Here is a 24,748-nt window from a genome sequence, read left to right as displayed (position 1 = left end):
AAGCAGAACTCTTACCTCCTTAGTAGTCAGTGATATTTATTTTTATTATTCATTCATGGGATGTGGGCGTTGCTGGCGAGGTCGGCATTTATTGCCCATCCCTAATTGCCCTTGAGAAGGTGGTGGTGAGCCGCCTTCTTGAACCGCTGCAGTCCGTGTGGTGAAGGTTCTCCCACAGTGCTGTTAGGAAGGGAGTTCCAGGATTTTGACTCAGCGACGATGAAGGAACGGCGATATATTTCCAAGTCGGGATGGTGTGTGACTTGGAGGGGAACGTGCAGGTGGTGTTGTTCCCATATACCTGCTGCTCTTGTCCTTCTAGGTGGTAGAGGTCGCGGGTTTGGGAGGTGCTGTCGAAGAAGCCTTGGCGAGTTGCTGCAGTGCATCCTGTGGATGGTACACACTGCAGCCACTGTGCGCCGGTGGTGAAGGGACTGAATGTTTCGAGTGGCAGATGGGGTGCCAATCAAGCGGGCTGCTTTGTCCTGGATGGTGTCGAGCTTCTTGAGTGTTATTGGAGCTGCACTCATCCAGGCAAGTGGAGAGTATTCCATCACACTCCTGACTTGTGCCTCGTAGATGGTGGAAAGGCTTTGGGGAGTCAGGAGGTGAGTCACTCGCCACAGAATACCCAGCCTCTGACCTGCTGTTGTAACCACAGTATTTATATGGCTGGCCCAGTTAAGTTTCTGATCAATGGTGACCCCCAGGATGTTGATGGTGGGGGATTCGGCGATGGTAATGCCGTTGAATGTCAAGGGGAGGTGGTTAGACTCTCTCTTGTTGGAGATGGCGCGAATGTTACTTGTCACTTATCAGCCCAAGCCTGGACGTTGTCCAGGTCGTGCTGCATGCAGGCTCGGACTGCTTCATTATCTGAGGGGTTGCGAATGGAACTGAACACTGTGCAATCATCAGCGAACATCCCCATTTCTGACCTTATGATGGAGGGAAGGTCATTGATGAAGCAGCTGAAGATGGTTGGGCCTAGGACACTGCCTTGAGGAACTCCTGCAGCAATGTCCTGGGGCTGAGATGATTGGCCTCCAACAACCAGTACTATCTTCCTTTGTGCTAGGTATGATTCTAGCCACTGGAGAGATTTCCCCCTGATTCCCATTGATTTCAATTTTACTAGGGCTCCTTGGTGCCACACTCGGTCAAATGCTGCCTTGATGTCAAGGGCAGTCACTCTCACCTCACCTCTGGAATTCAGCTCTTTTGTCCATGTTTGGACCAAGGCTGTAAAGAGGTCTGGAGCCGAGCGGTCCTGGCGTAACCCAAACTGAGCATCAGTGAGCAGGTTATTGGTGAGCAAGTGGCGCTTGATAGCACTGTCGATGACACCTTTCATCACTTTGCTGATGATTGAGAGTAGACTGATAGGGCGGTAATTGGCCGGATTGGATTTGTCCTGCTTTTTGTGGACAGGACATACCTGGACAATTTTCCACATTGTCGGGTAGATGCCAGTGTTGTAGCTGTACTGGAACAGCTTGGCTGGAGGCGCAGCTAGTTCTGGAGCACAAGTTTTCAGCACTACAGCCGGGATGTTGTCGGGGCCCATAGCCTTTGCTGTATCCAGTGCACTCAGCCGTTTCTTGATATCATGTGGAGTGAATCGAATTGGCTGAAGACTGGCTTCTGTGATGGTGGGGATATCGGGAGGAGGCCGAGATGGATCATCCACTCGGCACTTCTGGCTGAAGATGGTTGCAAACGCTTCAGCCTTGTCTTTTGCACTCAAGTGCTGGACTCCGCCATCATTGAGGATGGGGATATTTACAGAGCCTTCTTCTACCGTTAGTTGTTTAACTGTCCACCACCATTCACAACTGGATGTGGCAGGACTGCAGAGCTTTGATCTGATCCGTTGGTTGTGAAATCGCTTAGCTCTGTCTACAGCATGTTGCTTCCGCTGTTTAGCATGCATGTAGTCCTGAGTTGTAGCTTCACCAGGTTGGCACCTCATTTTTAGGTACGCCTGGTGCTGCTCCTGGCATGCTCTTCTACACTCCTCATTGAACCAGGGTTGATCTCCTGGCTTGTTGGTAATGGTAGAGTGAGGAATATGCTGGGCCATGAGGTTACAGATTGTGCTGGAATACAATTCTGCTGCTGCTGATGGCCCACAGCGCCTCATGGATGCCCAGTTTTGAGCATTCTGATGATAAGGTATAACAAGAGACCAAATGCAGTGCAGGGCACCCTCAATAGTGCTTTAACAATGTGCCTCCACTCCCACCTTCTGAACAGCAGACTCAACTGCCCTATTGTTCTTTATTTCCCACACACTTTAATCTTTACTGTCTTCTCTGAGCAGGGTGATGCGCAGCGTTGTTTTTTGGCCTCATCGCCACTGGAAATTAGACTGAGATCACCTTGAATCTTACCTTTGGGATACCTGGCTATGACAGGTAATGCTCTTTTTCCCTCTCTCTCTTGTATTTTCTTCTCAGACAGTGCAGATTCATACTAGGTATAACTCTATGGTATTGGAGAATGAAGGTTCACTGAGAGAGGGGACACTGCACTTTCATTTCTTGAAACCCATATTTAGCACATAGCCCAGACATATGAGACAAAGTGTTACCTTTCAATGGCTCACTGAGCCAATGAAAATGTGATACTGTGCCATATAGGTCAGGACGGTATCTCACCCAAGTGAGCATTCATCACATGAATGTTGACAGGCTCCTTGATTATATAATTGAGCTTGATGGGTCCTTGCTCGACATCTTCCTTGATCCTTTCAAGTAAGTACAAAAGGAATCCTGGTTTATATTTCCATTCCCTAATCCCAATTTTCTGGAGCCAACTGCAGCAGCCCTTCCACAGGCCTGGCTGAGATTAGCTAACTCAGCACTGACTGGGCATCAATGTGGGACTGTCCTGGTGAATGTGATACCAAGCCATTCAAACATGTACTCAGTCAGCTACTAGGGCAGATCGAGAGGCAATACTTTGTCTCGTGTCTAGGCTACATACTAGATATGGGAATTCAAGGACTGAAAGAATAGTGCCCTCTAACTCAACGGACCTTCCAATTCCCAGTACTGAGAAGACTTTTAAACTTCTGCTTCAGAAGTCACGTCAAAAGTTAAACATAGAATCACTTTGTCTTTTAACAGGAGACTTCTAATTTGGACCTTTAGGTATCATTGTACTGAACATCTATATATTATTAATAATATAGGTCATATGATTACCTGCAAATGCTGGGAATACATTGTTTGGACCATTCAGCTGTATCGGCAATGTTGGAACACTGGTAAAGAAAACAAATTCAGTGCAAGTTACTGAGATTGAACAAGATAAACAATAATTCCTCTCAACAGCCACTTATTATACCTCTCAAGAGTCCCAGACAGCCTGGGGCATCCCCAATTTTAATGGTGAAAGAGATGTTTGCTGCAGTTGCATTAGGAAAGAAAGGAGGAAAGAAAGAAACTTGCATTTTTACAGTGCCTTTCACATCCTCAAAGGGCTTGAATTACTTTTAAGTGCAGTGACTGTTGTAATGTAGGCAAATGCTGCAGACAATATGCGCACAGCAAGATCCCACAAACAGCAATGAGATGAATGACCAGTTAATCTCTTTTGGTGGTTTAGTTTGAAGGATAACTGTTGGCCAGGATAGCTGGAAAACTTCCCTGCTCTTATTTGAATAGTGCTATGTGATCTTTTACATCCATCTGAACAGGCAGATGGGCCTTAGTTTAATGTCTCATCTAAAAGACAGCACTCTGTCAGGGCAGTACTGCAAGTGTCAGCCCACTCTTTGGGTCAAGTCTTGACCCAGGACTTGAACCCATCACCTTCTGAGAAAGTGAGAGCTGCCACTGATCTAAGCTGACATTTGTTTCAATCTGACACTAGTTTCCTTTCTTTCTCCAAAAATCTGGCTAAAAATTCCAGCATTTGTTAGCCATGATAGCTCTGTCTATTAATAATAATTCCCTGCCCTTTCTCCCAATCTCTTAACACTGCCAATTCTTAAATAAGTCCCTATCACACTTTTAAATACCTCAACTGATTCATCTATTGCCTTTAAGACGGCGCATTCCACATTCTCACTTTTTGTGTGAAGAGATTTTTCTGGATTGCTTTTTAGTTCAAACTTTAAGATTCCCCTACTGTGTGCAGTTTGAATCCACATTATAGGAAGAAAGTTGAGGCAAATTAATTAGGATGCTGCCTGGTATGAGGAAATACAAATATGAAGAAAAATTGGGGCTGTTTTTGTTACGAGAGATTAAAGGGCGATTTAATAGAGGTGTTTAAGATTATGACGCAATTAAGAGATCTAGAACAAGGGGGCAAAGATATAATAATAATTGTAAGAGATTTAGGACAGAGAGCAGGAGACACTTTTTTTTAAAAACACAAGATGGTTGTGAAGCTGTGGAATGCACTAATGGAACTAGTGATTGAAACAGAGACCATATCAACAGTTAAGAATAGGTAGGAAGTTGAAGAAAAAGGGGATAAAGGGATATGGGTACAGAGTGGGCACATGGGATTAGGACTACTGCTCGTGTGGAGGATAAACACTAGCACGGATTGGTAGGGCTTAATGGCCTGCTGTAATTTCTGTGTAATTCTATGTGAGAGGGAAGAGTCTACCCTGAGCTAGTGCTGGGAACTCATTTTGTTTCCAGAGATAAGGAAACACTAGCATTAGCACTGATGCATAAAACTGGCATAAAAATCCTAGCCATTGCGAAGTGCAAGAGTTAAAACACGCAAAGGGGCAAAAACAAATGTCACTACTGAAAACCCCAACTGACATTAATTCTACTCCAGACATAAAGCAACTGATCCTTAAACATTGACATGGGCTGTGCTTCAATCAACAATTCTGTGCATTCCACATCTTCACAACCCTCTGTGTAAAAAAGTTCTCCTGCTCTCTGTCCTAAATCTCATACAATTAAAAAATGACAAAATGTGAAGGAGCTTTGAACAGACAGGAAGAAAATTACAACATGAAAATGTATTATAAAATGTAATTTATTTAATATGATTAACTGAGGTTTAATGGAAGTTTTAAAAAATCTTCAAAGCCTAAGTCTCAATTCCAGACCAGTGTCGAATCATTCTCACTTGTGAGGTCCAGTGATGTGCTGGGTTATCTGGGCAAGAAGAAATAGCCCAGAATGCAATTCATCAGGATTATTGTTTCACAGTGACAAGGCCAGAAGGAAGTGCTCTGTCCAGGACAGTTTTTTCCAATGCCTCCAAACAGGAAGCACTAATAGCACAGAGTTGTTAGACAAAAGGTCACATCCCAAAGTAGTGGTTCAAAAGTCTCGAGAAGACAATCCAGAGGAAGAGATGACTTTAGCAGCTATTTATTCACCATCAGCTTTCATAAAAATAGATCCTAAATGGGAAATATGCGAATCATTTGGCTCCAAAAGCTGTTTTGAGGTTTGGAAGCATTGTGCTATGGTAAGTGTGTATTTGCAAAATGGATGTCCTTTACAGCATTTGTATTTATAACCAGTTAGTGGTGGAATGAATGATACAACGGAAGGGAGAATATTGTTGTACTTGTATATTACACTTCGGGTGAGAACGGGATTGGGTGTAATGCCCGTGAAGAGCATGACAGCTGATTATCTTCATACAAACTTACAACAGGAGACAATGGACAACAATCAAGAATGGGAACCCTGGCTGATTTTGATTATCCCTAGCTCAGAGGCAGCAACCCTAACTCCAGATGAGACCAGCAAAAATTGTGGACCTTCCTGGTTTAGTGCTATGCCCATAAAGGGAGCTCAATATTCTCTAAGTAAGGGCTTCAACTAAATAAATGATTACACATGGCTCTGAGACACAAAGAGCCCATGGTCACTGATGACCATACATTATACTGGGCACCACAGCAACTACAATTTGTTGTTAGTGTTGTCCTATCACTCCACACTTTCAGCAGACTTGGATCAATGAAGCCTAAACCCTGCTCATTTTTAATCACATTTATATACCTTTTATTTGGTCTAGCTGCGACCCACGCCTACAATAGGACAGAGACCAAGCGTTTCAATAATAAATTCCAAGACATACATGACCAAGTACTTTACCTCCATTTACTTTCTAAAATCCGGTCCCTGGAAACGTCATACCTGTACATCAGAACTTATTTGGTCACATTTACATATCCAATGCCCATGGTTCTCTGGTGTTCGTGATATGAAACCCTTTATTCTTTACTGCTAAAACCAACATTTGCTATCTGCTCACTCAGCTAAAATACTGGGTATTTTTCATGACAGACATTGGGGAACGAGTAGGTGAAAAGAGAAGAGGAAAGTACAGTACTATGCAAGGCCACAGGTTGCATGGTGCAAAATATTGAGAAACATGAACATTTTTCAGGCCTGTATGTACATGGAGGCTAAACTTGGCAGGGAATGCATTTGTTTTACCAGTTAACGCAGATGGGTATTTAGTAGAATATGAACAGAGTACATTTATGCAAGGTTATCCATTCAGCTATAAATTACCTTACCAAATAGACGCTGTGGCAGCCTAACAAAAATAAAGAACCCTGATCAGCCAGAGTCATACAGTTGGGCTCAGCATCCTGTTCGTTATTGGGTTGAATTAGGTTGGCTAGGGAGAAAACAGACCAGGGCTACAATTCTTGATCATTATCCAGCGATTTGTGTTGTAAAACGTGCAGGCATGGATGTTGGATGAGGACAGAATTGGGCCCTCCCATGACTCACTGTCCGGGCACAGCATAAAGACCGGCCACTTGGTCAAGGTGCCGGAGATCAGCCTGTGGTCTTGTACACCCAACCAGGAGTCCGCAACTTCAAGAGAGCAGGAAATTGGGGGAGGGGAAGATATAAAAGTACACACTGCAGTATCAACTTAAAATACTGCGTTGTACTTAATGGCACTTATGCTTCTGCCAAGTGATAAAAACCTAAATTTCTCTTCCGTTTGCACTTTTGCGGGAATGGAACTTGATGACAGGGATTGTGACACAATGGAACAGCACAATAGGGAAGGAAGGCTCACTACGATTGGTTTTAATAGCAAGATGTTTGCCATTCATGTTAGTAGGTGACCTTGTAGTACAAGGCGATAGAGACAATAACTAAAATTGTCTCGTGAACAAGGCAATGTGTCATTAAAAAAGACCTATGTACAAGTGTACCAAGCTGAAATGCAAGCAACTACTAGAGCACCCCTCCCCTCCCGCTCCTCTAAAAAATTGGTGCAATTATTTCAAAATAGATTGAACAGGGTTTTGCCCATTCCTTCCCACATTCCTCTTTTCCGATTCCCAAAGCACTCACTGATGCTGGGACATAGTTCCACAGGTGCAGGCAGTTAAAGCTAGCAGGCTGGTGCAGCATTATAGCCGAGCCCAACCAGTCCACAAATGTGAACTTTCCAGCAGGTTCACAGGAATGGCAGCTTTGACTGATTCTTCACTCCCTTAGCCCAGGAGCTGTGACAGAGAGCTCAGAAATTGTTTTATTTTAAAAGATACTCACATTTAAAAAAGCTCTGATTGCATTGGTACTGCCTTTCTGAAGTACGATTCCTTCCCACCCCTCCCACCACCCCCGTCCATCAGTCACACATTCTGGTACTGTTTGAGAATAGTTTTGAAAGTACCTGACACACTTCAGACATCATATGTAAAAGTGTCAAAATACATGCACAAATGATGAAAGAAAAAAGGTGCTTATTGCATGTTATTTGTTGCTGACATGGAGCCAAAAATTTACAAGCCCCTGGCAAACCTCCCTCACCAAACAGCTGTAAAACTCTGGCTGACCCCAGGTCCCATTTAGACCACTTCCCCAGAGAGAGAGTCTGAGCAGTGGCCTGAAAAGGGCAGGAGCTAAATATAACTGTACTCCAGACAAACCATGATCAATGCCACAGAGATCAGCTGGTTTCAATAAACGAATGAATTGGCTCTACATGCGATTTGTGTCTTCTTAAGAATTAACTGAAAATAGCTTGCAAAAACAAGTGGTGAGTTGTAATCAGAGTGTTATGGAAGGCAGGTTCACTCTGCACCATAGACTATGGAAGCTGGTCATTTTGATCCTCTCGCCTCTCCCACCCAAAATAAAACTATTTTAAATAAAACACGGGATAAAAATAAACTTGAAAACTTTAGATATATTTTATTTAAAAGCTTTTTTTTGGTATTATAGATCTGTATAGAGCAGATGCAAACATACATGGTCTGAACAACAATACACTTTGTGGAACCCAAAGTTACACAGCTATCTCGACTTCATGGAAATTCCCCAGAGTGAGGAAACCAAAAGTATAGAAATAGACATTCGTACTGCACACGCACAGCTGACAAACTTGCAAGATGGGTCAAGATGTAAAATGTTTCACTTCGCCAGACTCCTGATTAATGACTATGTTGCTTTTAATATCCATTTCTATACTTTTTGTTTCCTCACACTGGGGAATTTCCATGATGTCACAGACAGCTATGCAACTTCGAGTTCCACAAAGGAAAACTATCACCCACAACTAACTAGTGAACCTTTCTTAGAAAGGTGCAACATAGAACTGAACAGTCAACAAACCACCACCCCACTTCGTGATATGAGTGAGTGATCTTTATTTCCGGTGTAGAAGTCAGCTGTTTATTTTTAAACTGGCTAAACAGAGGATGGGTACAGGAAAGGAAAGGAAGGATTTTCATTTAGATAGCACCTTTCAGATATCAGGACGTCCCAAGACATACGAGATGTATGCAATTACATGGAGAATTACTTCACTGATCTCAGCAGCATAGAGTTAACAGCTGTAATACAACAATCAGCACAAGAGTTCAAAGTAACAGTCTGCTTCTTAGATAGAACCTCGCCTGGTTCCATTCCTATCTATCCAGTCATAGCCAGAGAATCCCCTGCAATGACTTCTCTTTAAGATGCTTCTACTTCTTTGACCAAGCTCTTGGTCACTTGTCCTAATATCTCTATGTGGCTCGGCGTCAAATTAAGTCTGATAACACTCCTCTGAAGTGCCTTGGGATATTTTACAATGTTAAAGGTGCTATATAAATGCAAGTTGTTGTAGATGGCTGAAAGAATTAACAGCAGTGCAACTTCAGGTTCCATCAAGTTTTGTCAGAAAATATACCCTTCATTTTTAATAACAAATTGGGAACATATTCAGGCGCCTTACCATCTGCATTGTGAAAAATAAATAGACTTTCATGAAACAGTTAATTTTATAGTCTGTACAAATGGGAGGTGCAGTGAATGAGGGAGGGTCACAAGCACTTGTATTGAACATTTGGTTGATGAACAATCACCTGCTGGGTTTTAAGTATTCTATTTCATCATCAGACTAGCCTTCTGAAGCTAAACGCTTTCACATCATTCTGCATAGATAAAGGAGCATATTTTGTCAGTTCCAATAGTCTGTTTTTCTCCACATAAAACCAAATTAAAAGGATTCAGAATATTGCTTGTTTGCATGCTCGTGATTCCATTTGATTTTTTGTTAACTCTGATTCATAAGGTGTCATGTCTGTAAGGTTACAGGGATGCTTGGTGGTGATAGCGGGGTGGAGGTGAAACAGATCAGCTGGTGTGCGTATAAACATCAAATTGCCAGCTATATCCCCGAGATGGAGACTTGCTTCTAGGTCTCTGTCAATGTTGCAATGATGTTGGGCTAAGTGGTAGTAACATGCTCTCCAGTTCTTCTCACTCCTAACGATGAAGCATCTTGACTCAAAATAAGTGTGTGGTCTAACCAAGGTTCAATACAGTTTAACATACCTTCTCTGCTTTTCAATTCTATCTATCTAGAAATGAACCCCAGTGCTTGGTTTGCCTTTTTATGGCCTTATTAACCTGTGTGGCTGTATCTGTATCCCGAGATCCCTTTGTTCCTTTACCCCATTTAGACTCTTATTATCCAAGCAGTAAGTGGCCTCCTTATTCTTCCTACCAAAATGCACCACCTTACACTTTAATAACCTTGAGGAATGGGCATTTAATTATGTCTTCTTGCACTTTGAAGCATTCTTCCTTTGTATTAACCACATCCAATTTGGTGTCGTCTGCAAACTTTGAAATTGTACTTCGGATTCCTGAGTCCAAATCGTTAATATAAATTGTGGACAATAGTGGTCCCAGCACCGATTCCAGTGGAATACCGCTTCCCACCTTTTGTCAGTCGGAATAGATACCCTTCACCCCTACTCTCTGTAGCCAGCTTGCTATCCATTCTGCTACCTGTGCCGACTCCACATGCTCTGACCTTAGTCATGAGTCTACAATGCGGTACCATTATCGAAGGTCTTTTGAAAATCCAAATATATTACCTCCACTGCATTACCCTTGTCTACTCTTTCGGTTACTTAGTCAAAGAATTCAATAAGGTTGGTCAAGCAGGACTTTCCCCTTGGAAATCCATGCTGACTATTGTATTTTCATTTTCTAGATGTTTTTCTATTACATCTTTGAGTAAAGATTCCATTATCTTTCCTTCCACCGACATTAAGCTAACTGGTTTATAGTTCCTTGGACTTGTTCGATATCCATTTTTAAATATAGGAATAACATTAGCTGTCCGCCAGTCCTCTGGCACTTTTCCTGTTTCAAATGAATTTTTATATATATGTAATAGCTATCTCTTCCCTAACTTCTTTTGATAGTGCGGTTGCAATCCATCCGGACCAGGGGTTTTATTCTCTCTTAAGTTTGATTAGTTGATCAATTATCTCTCCCCTTTCTATCTTAAATGTCTTCATATCTTTTTTGATTTCTTCTAATGTCATGCCCACCATGTTAGTCTCCCTGGTAAATACTGAGGCAAAGTAACTATTCAATAATTCTGCCATTTTGCTGTCATTACATGTGAGTTTATCTTGTGCATCCCTTAGTGACCCTATCCCGATTTTTCTTTTATGTATCGGTTTACTATTTTTAATATATTCCTTGATAATTTAATTTTGTAGTTCCTCTTTGCTTTCCTAATTGTTTTCTTTAAACTTCTTTCCTAATCTCTCCTTTATGTACTCAGAGGATGCCTTTTTTTTTTAAGTTTCAATTTTACCCATATCTCTTTATTCATCCATGGTGTTTCATTATTGGCTAGTTTGTTCCTGTTTTTTAAAAAAACAATATATTTCCCTTGAACTCTATTGATCTCCGTTTTAAATATGTTAAGAAATAGGAGCAGGAGCAGGCCATACGGCCCCTCGAGCCCACTCCACCATTCAATCAGATCATGGCTGATTGTCGACCTCAACTCCACTTTCCTGCTCGATCCCCATATCCCTTGATTCCCCTAGAGTCTAAAAATCTATATCTCAGCCTTGAATATATAACACTGCTGTTCTATCTCTTTGCCTGTCAATTTTTTTTGGCGTTTACCTTCCCTAGTTCTATTCTCATCCCCTCAAAATTAGCTTTTTTCCAATCTATTATTTTGGTCTTTGTCTTACTTATGTCTTTCACAATCATTATTTTAAACATTATTACGTCATGATCACTATTGCCTAGATGTTCCCCTATGTTTACTTCTCTTATCTGCTCTGATTCATTTCCCATTACTAGAGCCAGCAGTGATTCCTCTCTTGTTGGGCTTCTCACATACTGGGTAAGAAAGGAGTCCTGTACAGACTGTAAAAATTCCAATCCCCTTTTCCCAACTCTTCTTGCCAGTTTATTTAAGGGTAGTTGAAATCTCATGATTATTATTTGATGTTTTTTACTCATTTCATAAATTTGCCTTCATACTTCATCCTTCACTTCCCTTTCACTATTAGGTGGACTGTAGAATAAACCTATTAATGTGATCAATCCTTTCTTATCCTTTAGTCTCACTCCATATGGATTCAATGATTTGGATGAGGGAACCAAATGTAATATTTCCAAGTTTGCTGACAACACAAAACTAGGTGGGACTGTGAGGAGGATGCAAAGACGCTTCAAGGTGATTTAGACAAGTTGAGTGGGCAAATACATGGCAGATGCAGTATAACATGGATAAATGTGAAGTTATCTACTTCAGAAGGAAAAAACAGAAAGGCAGAGCATTATTTAAATGGTGATAGATTGGGGAATGTTGATGTACAAAGGGACGTGGGTGTCCTTGTACACCAGTCATCGAAAGCAAACATGCAGGTGCAGCAAGCAGTTAGGAAGGCAAATTGTATGTTGGCCTTCATTGCAAGAGGATTTGAGTACACGAGCAAGGATATCTTACTGCAGTTATACAGGGCCTTGGTGAGACCACACCTGGAGTATTGTGTGCAGTTTTGGTCTCCTTACCTAAGAAAGGATATACTTGCCATACAGGGAGTGCAGCAAGGGTTCACCAGACATTCCTGGGATGGCAGGACTGTCGTATGAGGAGAGATTGCGTCAACTAGGCCTGTATTCACTAGAGTTTAGAAGAATGAGAGGGGATCTCATTGAAACATATGAAATTCTGACAGGGCTAGACAGACTGGATGCAGGGAGGATGTTTCCCTTGGCTGGGGGGTCTAGAACGAGGTGTCACGGTCTCAGGATATGGGATAGGACATTAAGGACTGAGATGAGGAGAAATTTCTTCACTCAAAGGGTGGCGAACCTGTGGAATTCTCTACCACAGAAGGCCGTGGAGGCCAAGTCACTGAATATATTTAAGAAGGAGCTAGATAGATTTCTATTCACAAAAGGCATCAAGGGGTATGGGGAGAGAGCAGGCATATGGTATTGAGATAGAAGATCAGCCATGATCATATCGAATGGCGGAGCAGGCTCGAAGGGCCGAACGGCCTACACCTGCTCCTATTTTCTATATATGTTTCTATCTTATTACTTATGTCCCTTTTTTCTATTGCCATTATGTTGTCTCTAATTAGTACAGCAACAGCCCCACCTTCTTCCTTCGCTACCCATCACTATAGAAGTTGGAGTTAGAAGCTGCTGTATACTCATACTTTTAAAGTTAGCCTTTTTTTTCCTTCCAGTTTTCTCCCCCGCCCCTACCCTCTCCTGCTGGAGTGCAGTTGCACAGGCACCTGCAGCCCTCTGATACCCCTCCCAAATTGCCCTTCATGTGTGGGCCCAGGCAGCGAGTATTGGCAGGATATTTGACTCTGGAGGGCATCACAACTGGGCCCAATCCCGTCCTCACCTGAAGTGCACCCACACAGGGATCACTCAATATAGACCAAGTGCAAACACCCTGGTGGATATGTTTCTTCCCTATGGCCCTCTGCCACATTAGCTGATCTGAGTCAGGACAGCAGTTGGGGAAATACAATTGGCCTCAGCACCATTGGGCTGGGGAAGAACAATATTAACCAGTTTCCGAACTAGCTTTATATTTAGCAATGCCTGCTGGAAGAGTGCGCATGAGTGGCAATGGGCGAGGATAGGAGTCGGACCTGGCTGTGTTGCCCTCCAAGATCAAATATCCTGCCCACACTCATTGTCTAGGCTCACAAATGAAGAATGGTGATTTGGGAGGTGTACCAGAGGGCTGCAGATACCCGTAAAACTGAACTCCAGCAGAAGAGGGGTGGAGAAAACTGGAAGGAAAAAAAGGTAACTTTAAAAGTATGAGTACACAGCAGCTTCTAACTTCAACCTCTAGTGATGGGACATGGTAAATCTCCATTGCATTAAAGCCTTTTTTTTCCCCTTTCCAAGCTGTCAGAGGGTTAAAAAAATTGATGGTATTATTGTGTAGATGGCCTGACTAGGCCTGCCAAGCACGTTATCTGTACACAGAGAGATTACAGAGCTGCTGCAGGGATTTATCTTGGTTCTTTAGTGATTGACATGTTATTAAGGTCAGGAACTTCATGTTGTAATAGAGATCTTATTTATTCACACTTATTATACATCTGAAATCCTCCGCCCTCGCCAATTTTCTTCCTTTCTCTCCCCTCTCCTGAAGTAATCTGTGGTACAGTTCTACAAGCATTGGTAGACCGGCTGTAGCTTGTCCAGGTGGCCACAAGCAAGACTTCACAAGCAGGTGCTGGCAGGCTGTTCAGATTGCTATCCCGGCAACTCCCTGCTGAACGTATGCACGAGGGATTCTCTCCTTGGTCAATGTTCAGCAGGGAGTTCCCGGGAGAACAATCAGAAGCAGGAACCCTGGCTGAATTTTTAAAAATTCCTCTCTAACCCCTACTGCTATTCTGGCAGAGATCAGTTAACTCAGCAGAGACTGGAGACCGAAGCTGGGATCTTATGGGCTGTATGGCTTATTATTACACCTGGTGATACTTTCACCCACATCAGGGGAGCTGAACTTATTGCTCCCACCCTTTTGAAAAATTACAAACTGTTGCTGGCATGCAGGTTTACTTTTTCTTCCCCCCCCCCCCCACCCCCAACTTAACTGATTTTCTTCCCTCTGTCCCGAAGGCCTAGCTAAGACACAGACCATCGCTTCTAGTCACTCTCCAGTCCCTCCCCAAGCGGCCATTCTCGAGAGCAAGTATCACCAGACTATTTGAGTGAGGGGGTATCACAGCTGAGCTAATACTATTCAGATCCAAAGTCTACACTTGCACCAAAGTGGCCTATCCCTTACGAACAAGACTTCACAGTGAATATTGGCAAGCTCTTTGACCAAGGAGAGCATCTCAGTAGAACTTCTACCCGCGTACTTTCGGCAGTCATTCCAGATTGGGATCAGTACACGAACTTTGGTCATTTTCTCAATCCTAGCCTGAGGTTAACTGTAGCATTCCCATTGGCACCTGGCTGAGGTTAGCTAATTCACCAGACTGTGAATGAATGAACTCGAGACCTTCCTGGTACATATGGCTCAGCTACTCATTGTATAAATTCACGGAGGACGCCTACAAGTTAACTTTTTTACATAATGAAGATGGTAATTTTTGTTTTAGCCACGACTAGGTAAGCGTTCCCTCCTCCTCTGTGGGTAAACGCTTGGTCTCTGATCGGCACATCTCCTCGATGGACCTGCTATGATTGGGAACTCGCTGTGTGGGCAAACATTACTAAAATCTAGCATCATTCCACAATACAACGTGCCATTTTGAACAAGACACTTTCTGAACCGATACTGCTCCAGTACAGGATAACTTTGTCTCAACAAAATGGCTCAGTGGGTATATTTAGAACATGGTGTAATTCCAAGTCACAGATCAGAGGTCTTGAGTTCAATCTCTGATCCGTAATCAGTTAGCTGGTCTCAGCAAAGACCACAGAGTCTTTGGGCTACATATTGGTTGGGGGGAGGTGGGGGAGGAGGCAGAAATATCAGAGTTTCACTCCTGATCACTATCTGCCAGGATGTGTATGTATCGTTATCTGGTGAGGACAGAATTATACTCAGATGTGATGTCCTAATATTCAAGTTGGGATGACACATGAAGAACAGCCACTTGGCTAGATAGTGGAGGGCTGCTGGTGCCTATAGAACTGTACACAGCATGAGGCATAACAGCGTCCTCGAGAGATAGAGAAAGCAGAATGAGAATCTCTCAGTCCTATTCCATAACACAAAAAGTGAAGGTTAGTACTTTTAGGGAACTATGAGGGCCACAGCTAATAACAAAGCTAGGTGAAGTACTATACAATGGAAAAAAAGTGGGCAGGCCACTTGTAGATTTATTGAATGATAAAACATGAAGTGTTAAGTGACGCATGTGCTAAGAGAGCAATAGGAAATGTGTGGGGCAGTTGCAATTCTCATCTCTGCTTTTACTAGGCCTGCAGATAATGTGAAAAACCATTAACTTGATCCCTTGTAACAGTGATTCATTCCAAATCTTTCCCCTTCGGAGCAGTTGCTTAGATTGTCTGCGCTTTCTTGCCTATTTAACAGATTCCAAAAATCAGTTGATGCAACACTGTCTTGTAATTCAGCTAGGAATCTGTGTGTGGGAGGACTCAACCTACTGCTGCAATAAAAACAACCAACCTTTCCTCTCTGTACCTCAAGAAATACATGCTGACTGCAGGACCTGTATGAATGGGATCTTCTCGCCCACTGTGCTGGTAACCACAGGAGGATCGGTTATCCAGTTGATCAGATCTTGAGTGCTGGTGTCTGCTGCAGGCCAATCAAGTAAGATAAGGGTAGGGTGGAAATAGAGCTGAAGCCTGAATATATATGCACTGAAGTGAGAATAAAAGTGAAGGGCAGACAACAGAGACAGGACGTTTTCCTCAGCAGGTCAGGCAGCATCTTTAGAGAACAGAAGTCAGTCAACGTTTCAGGTCTGAGGAAGGGTCTCAGACCTGAAACTTCAATTGACTGACTTCTGCTTCTCCACAGATGTTGCCTGACCTGCGGAGTATTTCCAGCTTTTTCTGTTTTGTTTCCAGATTTCCAGCATCTGCAGTATTTTGCTTTTAGGTAGTTTTCCTGTTTTATTCTTAACTCGATTGCATTTGAGTGGTGGAACACATGGGCAAGTCTGAGAGGGATACAGAGCAGCAAAAACTTAGGGGATAAGGACAGACAGTCAGACAGACAGTGACTAACCACAGAAGATCACAGGGACGAGAGAACAGATAAAGCAGAGAAAGAAAGAAAATTTTACTGAAAATATAGGAGGGAAGGGGAGAAAGAGCTCAGAAATCATGTGCTGTTATTTGATTAGAATAGTATTAGAGAAAGTTGGGTTGCAAAAAATATCTACGTGTGTCACTTTGAATAATAAAATGAATATTTAGTCCAATAGTCATTAAAACCAGCCAAGAAACTGTCCAATACAGACCACCTGAAAATGTAATAATATAATGCAAAAGTTAAAAAGGGGGGTGGGGGAGCACCCTAACCCACAATATAAAAATACATTTAAAACTGAAAGGTGGAAAAGTAAATTTACACTCAGGAGGTTTAAGCTGTGACTGTATCGTCCGCAGTGTTTACAGCCATTGCTGTGCAGGCAGTGACCCCCCCCCCCCACCCCGCAGCCATTGCCGCGCAGGCAGTGACACCACCCCCCCCACCCCACCCCGCAGCCATTGCCGCGCAGGCAGTGACCCCCCCCCCCCCAACCCCGCAGCCATTGCCGCGCAGGCAGTGACCCCCCCCCCAACCCCGCAGCCATTGCCGCGCAGGCAGTGACCCCCCCCCCCCCAACCCCGCAGCCATTGCCGCGCAGGCAGTGACCCCCCCCCACCCCCAAGCCATTGCCGCGCAGGCAGTGACCCACCCCACAGCCATTGCCGCGCAGGCAGTGACCCACCCCGCAGCCATTGCCGCGCAGGCAGTGACCCCCCCCCCACCCCCACCCCGCAGCCATTGCCGCGCAGGCAGTGACCCACCCCACAGCCATTGCCACGCAGGCAGTGACCCCCCCCCGACCCCGCAGCCATTGCCACGCAGGCAGTGACCCCCCCACCCCACAGCCATTGCCGCGCAGGCAGTGACCCCCCCAGCCATTATGGGGATGATGCCGGAGGACTGGAGGATTGCAAATGTTATACTCCTGTTCAAAAAAGGAGAATATTACAGGCCAGTCAGTCTAACGTCGGTGGCGGTGAAACTTTGAGACAATAATCCAGGACAAAATTAATCGGCACTTGGAAAAGTATGAGCTAATAAATGAAAGTCAGCACGGATTTGTTAAAGGAAAATTGTGTTTGACTAACTTGATTGAGTTCTTTAATGAAGTAACGGAGTGGGTTGATGAGTTTAGTGTGGTTGATGTTGTGTATACGGACTTTTAAAAGGTATTTGATAAAGTACCAGATAATAGACTTGTTAGAAAATTAAAGCCCATGAGATTAAAGGGACAATGGCAGCGTGGATACAAAATTGGCTAGGGGACAGAAAGCAGAGAGCAGTGGTGAACGGTTGTTTTTCAGGCTTGTACAGAACCTTGGTTAGACCACACGGAGTACTGCTGGTCTCCGCACTATAAAAAGGATATAGAGGCACAGGAGAAGGAAAAAGAGATTTACTAGAATGATACCAGAAATGAGAGGTTATACCTATCAGAAAAGATTGAATAGGCTATGGCTCTTTTCTTTGGAAAAGAAGACTGAGGGGTAACCTGATAGAGGTCTTTAAGATTATGAAAGGGTTTGATAGGGTAGACATAGAGAAGATGTTTCCACTTATGGGGGAGACCAAAACTAGGGGACATAAATATAAGATAGTCACTGACAAATCCAACAGGGAATTCAGGAGAAACTTCTTTACCCAGAGAAAGGTAAGACTGTGGAACTTGCTACCACAAGGAGTAGTTGAGGCGACTAGCATAGATGCATTTAAGGGAAAGCTAGATAAACACATGAGGCAGAAGAGAATAGAAGGATATGTTGATAAGGTTAGATGAAGAAGGGTGGGAGGAGGCTCACGTGGAGCATAAACACCGGCATGGACCCGTTGGGCCGAATGGCCTGTTTCTGTGCTGTACATTCTTTGTAAGACCGGAGGGAACAGTGGTGTCCCCAGGGGTCAGTATTAGGACCACTGCTCTTTTTTGATATATATTAATGACCTGGACTTGGGTGTAATTTCAAAGTTTGCAGATGACATGAAATGTAGTAAACAACATGGAGGATAGTAACAGACTTCAGGAGGACATAGACAGATTGGTGAAATGGGCAGACACATGGCAGATGAAATTTAATGCAGAGAAATATGACGTGATGCACTTTGGTAGGAAGAATGGAGAGAGGCAATATAAACTCAACGGTACAATTTAAAGGGGGTGCAGGAACAGACAGACCTGGGGGTGCACATACACAAATCTTTGAAGGTGGCAGGACAAGTTGAGAAGGCTGTTAAAAAAGCATATGGGATCCTTTATTAATAGAGACAAAAGCAAGGAAGTTATGCTAAACCTTTATAAATGTAAAGAATCTTACAACACCAGGTTATAGTCCAACAATTTTATTTGAAAATCACAAGCTTTCGGAGATTATCTCCTTCGTCAGGTGAGTGTGGGAATCCTTGAACGTTTCGCATTTATAGTCAGAGAACAATACCTGGTGATTACAGATAATGTTTCCAACTGCCCGTTGTCAAGGCAATCAAAGTGTTCAGACAGAGAGGTGTTACCTACAGGACCACCGAATATACAAACGGCCAGAACACAAGACAGAGAGAGAGAGGGAGAAACATCCGAAAGGAAGAGAAAGACAGAGAATGACCCGTTGTATTAAAAACAGATAACTTTTATTCGCTGGTGGGGTTACGTGTAGCGTTACAAGTCACGCTACACGTAACCCCACCAGCGAATAAAAGTTAGCTATTTTTAATACAACGGGTCATTCTCTGTCTTTCTCTTCCTTTCGGATGTTTCTCCCTCTCTCTCTCTCTCTCTCTGTCTGTCTGTCTTGTGTTCTGGCCGTTTGTATATTCGGTGGTCCTGTAGGTAACACCTCTCTGTCTGAACACTTTGATTGCCTTGACAACGGGCAGTTGGAAAGATTATCTGTAATCACCAGGTATTGTTCTCTGACTATAAATGCGAAACGTTCAAGGATTCCCACACTCACCTGACGAAGGAGATAATCTCCGAAAGCTTATGATTTTCAAATAAAATTGTTGGACTATAACCTGGTGTTATAAGATTCTTTACATTTGTCAACCCCAGTCCATCACTGGCATCTCCACATCAAACCTTTATAAAACACTGGTTAGGCCTCAGCTGGAGTACTCTGTTCAATTCTGGGCACCACACTTTAGGAAGGATATCAAGGCCTTAGGGTGCAGAAGAAATGTACTAGAAAGGTGCCAAGGATGTGGGACTTCAGTTATATGGCGACTGGAGAAGCTGGGGCTGTTCTCCTTAGAACAGAGAAGGTTAAGGGGAGATTTGATAGAGGTGTTCAAGATCATGAATGGTTTTAATAGAGTAAATAAGGAGAACTGTTTCCAGTGGCAGAAGGGTCAGTTAGCAAAGGACACAGATTTAAGGTGAACGGCAAAAGAGTCAGAGGTGACATGAGAAAACATTTTTTTATGCAGCGAGTTGTTATGATCTGGAATGCACAGCCTGAAAGGGTGGTGGAAGCAGATTCAATAGTAACTTTCAAAAGGGAATTAGACAATACTTGAAGGGAAAAAATTTACAGGGCTTATGGGGAAAGAGGAGGGGAATGGGACTAATTGGATAGCTGTTTCAAAGAGCTGGCACAGGCATGATGGGCCGCACCGGCAGAGATCCCCAGCCATTGCCGCACCGGCAGAGATCGTTCACAAATACGAGGAACAGTCTGATGAATCACACCAAGGTCATTGTTGGGGTCGAAACTTTCAATGTAAATTAGTCATCTCATCTGTTCCACAGTGTTTTCCTTCTTGCTAATAGCACTTAGTTATGGGCTGCTTGGCAGAGCTGAGCAGAGCAGATAAATATAATCAGGCAGGAAGAATAAGTCTTGGCCATCATCAGGTGGAGGATCCAGTATGGATTTAAAGGAAGCTGAAATTTTTTTTTCCTAAAGAATAAGTCACTTGAAAGTTTTCTATTTTTCAAACACTATTCCTACCTCGTTGTTCAAGCTAAGGGGAGAAAAGGGGGAGAAAATAACGCTCTTCATTTCCAGTGATTTCGTCACCTTAGCTCACAGAGGGTGCGGAAGCTTAGATAAAAATAAAGAAACCACAAAAAAAATGGCAGTGGGACTGATCTTGTATCCCTCAGAGTAAGTGATTAAAATGCCACTGGCAGAACTTACCATCTAAACTGTGTGATGTAGGGAGAATTTATTGCAATATGAAAATGGCTGGGACGATATTAACTGTTTCTGCCCCACAGCACTGAAAACTACCAATTAGAGCAAAGACCAAATCCCTTGTTTAGAGCAACTTTTTTTTCTTCTCAGCTTATGGCCACAATTTTTGCCAACAATGTTCACCTTTGGTCAACTGATATGCAGACTGGAGGCTAGAGGACCTCCTGGTGGGTCGGTTCTCAAGTCTGGCAAAAATCTGCTGCGCGCAGGTCCGAGGGATACAAGATCGACAAGGGATCGACTGCTTACCCATGTTCACCATGAACTACACAGTGTCCAGAAGCTTTCTGCGGCCAGTGAGCACCTCAAGACAGCGAATGTTTCATCAATTCCCACTTCACAATCCTGCAACAAGTTACTAATTGATAAGTTACTTTTAGTTTGGGTAAGTCTCCAGTATTTATTAGTGGTGCTCCTGTCAACCAGGGGGAGGGGTAAATTTGTTTTGGTGGCATTTGCTCAGTGCCATCCTAAGACAACCTGTACAAAATAGCCCAGGAGCAGGGTCTCCCACTCATTGCAGAATCCCTCCACGTCTCCCCAGTTGTAACACTTTAGGCATAACTCTTGCCAAGAACCGAATCAAACGCAAACTCTCATTTGGAAAACAATAGTCCTGATTTCCCCTAATGCACAGCAGCACAGAACTACTTCACTTGTAGTACATGCTGCTCTGCCCTGCTACAAGAATACTAAGTTCTCTCACACAGGCTCTGCATGTCCCAGCATTAAGAGGACCAGCACCAACATTTTGTTTTGTTTTAAGCTGAAGTCAGAGATGAATGCACAGAACGTTTGAGTGATTTAACTCAGTCATCATTTTATTTTAAGAAAAACCCTCTCGGTGACCTCTGCCTCTGGCAGCAAATAGGGTTCCACTTGCCTCTTCACCCTACCTCCCAGAAGGACATGATTAATTTAAAACCATTTAACAGCCAAACAGAAGATCACAAACTAGTCTCCAGCTGTGAACAACTGCAGAAGATGATCGAAAGATGAAATAGATCCAACAGTGCCAAGCAGAGAGCAAGTAACTCTCCAGTACTGTACTCGAATACTTTAGAAATAAAAAAAATCCAAACACAATTCTGTGGCCGTACTTTCACCAGTTTGTTCTGCGCCTCTACAGATGGTGCAATCTCAGATATATAATGACACAATACAATTGATGTGGTCCTTTTATTTGCAAACTCACCTATGTGTCAATAAAATCATCTTGTTACATTCTACCTGATCATGCTCGTCATTGCCCCCCAAACAAAATATCATACATTTATATAGCGCCTTTCACGATTTCGGAGCATCCCAAACACTTCACAGCCAATGAATTACTTTTGAAGTGTAGTCACTGTCGCGATGTAGGGAAATTCAGCAGCCACTTTGCGCATAGCAAGGTCCCACAAACAGCAATGATACAAATGACCAGATGATTTGTTATTTAGTGATGCTAACTGAGGGATAAATATTGGACAGACACCAGAAGAACTTTCTTGCTCTTCTTTGAATAGTGCCCTGGGATCTTTTGCATCCAAGTGAGGGGCAGACAGAGCCTCAGCTTGATATCTCATCTGAAAGATGGCACCTCCAACAGTGCACTGAAGTGTCAGCTGTGATTACGTGCTGAAGTCTCAAGTGGGTCTTGAACCCATGATCTTCAATGTGTTACAGCATGTTATTGTAAGCCCAAAGCACAAGATTTTAAGTTCAGATCCACAAAGATCCTAATTGGCCACAAAGTCATATGATCCTTCTCCATCAGGGATTGGGCAACAGCGCATCAGAATTCTGTTTTTCTGTATTTGTTGACTTAATAACAAACTTTTTTTGTTGTATTCTAATAAGTGTTTTCTGCAACGATAGCATTGAACTGGTTTGGTTATGGGGGCCCCTGGGAGTCTCTCGATACTCGCAGGGGGCGCCCGGGAGTCTCTTGACACTTCAATCAATCCCGAGGTGGGAATAGGCCACGGTGGTTTTTAAAAATAATTCTTAAAGTGAGTTAATAATATGGTTCAAACAAACACTCTGAAAATGGCTTCAACTGAATCACCAGGGTATAACATGATCAATGTCATCTGTTGCTGAAACCCTCATCCATGCTTTTGATACCTCTAGACTTGACTATTCCAATGCTCTCCAGGCCGGCCTCCCATCTTCCATCCTCCATAAACTTGAGCTCATTCAAAATTCTGCTGCCCATATCCTAACTCACACCAAATCCCGTTCACCCATCACCCCTGTGCTCACTGACCTACATTGGCTCCCGGTCCAGGACGCCTCGATTTTAAAATTCTCATCTTTGTTTTCAAATCCTCCATGGCCTCACCCCTCCCTATCTCTAACATCCTCCAGCCCCAAAACTGTCCGAGATCTCTGCGCTCCTCTAATTCTGGCCTCATGCGCATCCCCGATTTTCATCACTCCACCATTGAGTTGCCAAGGCCCTGAGCTCTGGAATTCCCTCCCTAAACCTTTCCGCCTCTTTACCTCCTTTAAGACGCTCCTTAAAACCTACCTTTTTGACCAATCTGTCCTAATATCTCCTTATGTAGCTCGGTGTCAAATTCTGTCTGATATTGCTCCTGTGAAGCACCTTGGGATGTTTTACTACGTTAAAGGTGCTAGATAAAAGCAGTTGAAGTTGTTGTTAAATGCATGTTGGTTTAAACCTGATCTAGCTCAGAGATCGGGTTTTATGCCATTTGGACACATGACAGTATAACTTTCCAGGGCACACTGAGGCTGTCACAGTGCACTGCCATATGCTACCAAAGTTATAAAAAAGGAACATTTATTTTTGCCTGGGCAGACATATACATGGGGAAAAGAAAGCACTAATAGTTATGTCACTGCTCCACTGAGTGCATCCAATATAACTGGAGCAGCTCCACTATATATTTCCACATACTGAGCCTAGATTAAGCCAACAGGTTCCATATAATTGAGGAATTAATCTCAGTTAGATTGCAAGTGAACGTACTACATCGAGGTTTAATACTATACCTTGAACCATTGATGAAGTGTGATCCAGAAGCTGCCGGTAGACCTGCAGCAGTTGCTGCAGCGCCAGACCAATTAGGACTTGCGATGGGCATTGGACCCATAGATGCTGGCCTCTTGCTGTAAGGGGAGTATCCATGGTTAGGAGACATCATTAGAGATGACCTGTTAGGAGTTTGCTGAGTAGAAGGGCCCGCTAAGTTGTAGACAGTGTGTCGACTACGATTTAAAATGGGCCCAGAGCCAGCATAAGCTAAACACTGCTGGCAAGAGCAGGCTTGACCTGTGTGCATCAGTCCAGAATCAGCTGATGGATAGGGTGCATCAGAATATCTTTGAACTCGTCTCCTGAATCCAGTGATTCTATTTATCTGACATGAGCTGACCAAATCCACTATGTAGTTGTAACCATAGTGTCCTAAATCGGCTACCTGCTGCCTCCCAGTGTAGCAATCCTCTATGAAAATGGAGATGCTCATTTCATAGGCTGTCCAGCCACCTTCATCGTTTTCCCATTGCCATGACAATCCTTTTCCTGGTGCAGATGACTGAGAATATAGCTGCCTCCTAACTCTACGCATTCTTCCTGTAAAAGAAGATTGTGAAGTTGGAAAATAAATTAGAATTGAGAGAGAACACAGGAAACACAGATTCATGACCACAGCAAGAAATATGAATGATACACAACCACTGGCAACTTTCATTAGAATACTCTGCCAAGTAACTCAGGGGTGTTGCATTTTTTGAAGTTCACCTTCTTTTTCCCCGTTTTGCAAGTGGTGAGGATAATTACTAAAAAAGGGCTCCAAACATTACTGTTCACACTGCTCATCTCTTCTCCCTCCCCTCGCCTATTTAGGTTTCACCCTGAAATACTTTTCTTCACAAGTCTCTGCTTTTAACTGAGATTCCAGGCAGAGAATGGTTTTGTAGTAAAAATAAAGCAAGGTTCGTTCCTCACTTTCATGTCTAATGAAAGATGCCCTATTTTCCTTAAAGAATGGAGGCGCGAGAGTTACCCTGACCCAAACGGTTCCGCACCTTTGAGT

At 43.3% G+C, this 24,748-nt stretch overlaps 1 protein-coding gene across 3 annotated transcripts in view; it reads right to left on the bottom strand.

Moving 5' to 3' along the window:
* Nucleotides 1–24,748, bottom strand: part of dtx2 (deltex 2, E3 ubiquitin ligase) — a 46,548-nt gene that overhangs the window by 13,554 nt on the left and 8,246 nt on the right. For all 3 annotated transcript variants that reach the window (XM_068008010.1, XM_068008009.1, XM_068008011.1), the window contains exons 2-3: nucleotides 23,703–24,285; nucleotides 3,210–3,268 (exon numbers count right to left, since the gene is read on the bottom strand). In XM_068008010.1, the coding sequence (XP_067864111.1) occupies nucleotides 3,210–3,268; nucleotides 23,703–24,285 (642 nt within the window). The remainder of the gene's footprint in view (nucleotides 1–3,209; nucleotides 3,269–23,702; nucleotides 24,286–24,748) is intronic.

Source organism: Heptranchias perlo, chromosome 28 (genome assembly GCF_035084215.1).
Source record: "Heptranchias perlo isolate sHepPer1 chromosome 28, sHepPer1.hap1, whole genome shotgun sequence".
Taxonomy (NCBI): domain Eukaryota; kingdom Metazoa; phylum Chordata; class Chondrichthyes; order Hexanchiformes; family Hexanchidae; genus Heptranchias; species Heptranchias perlo.
Note: the sequence above shows the minus strand (reverse complement) of the source record. Positions and strands in the feature narration are given on the sequence as shown.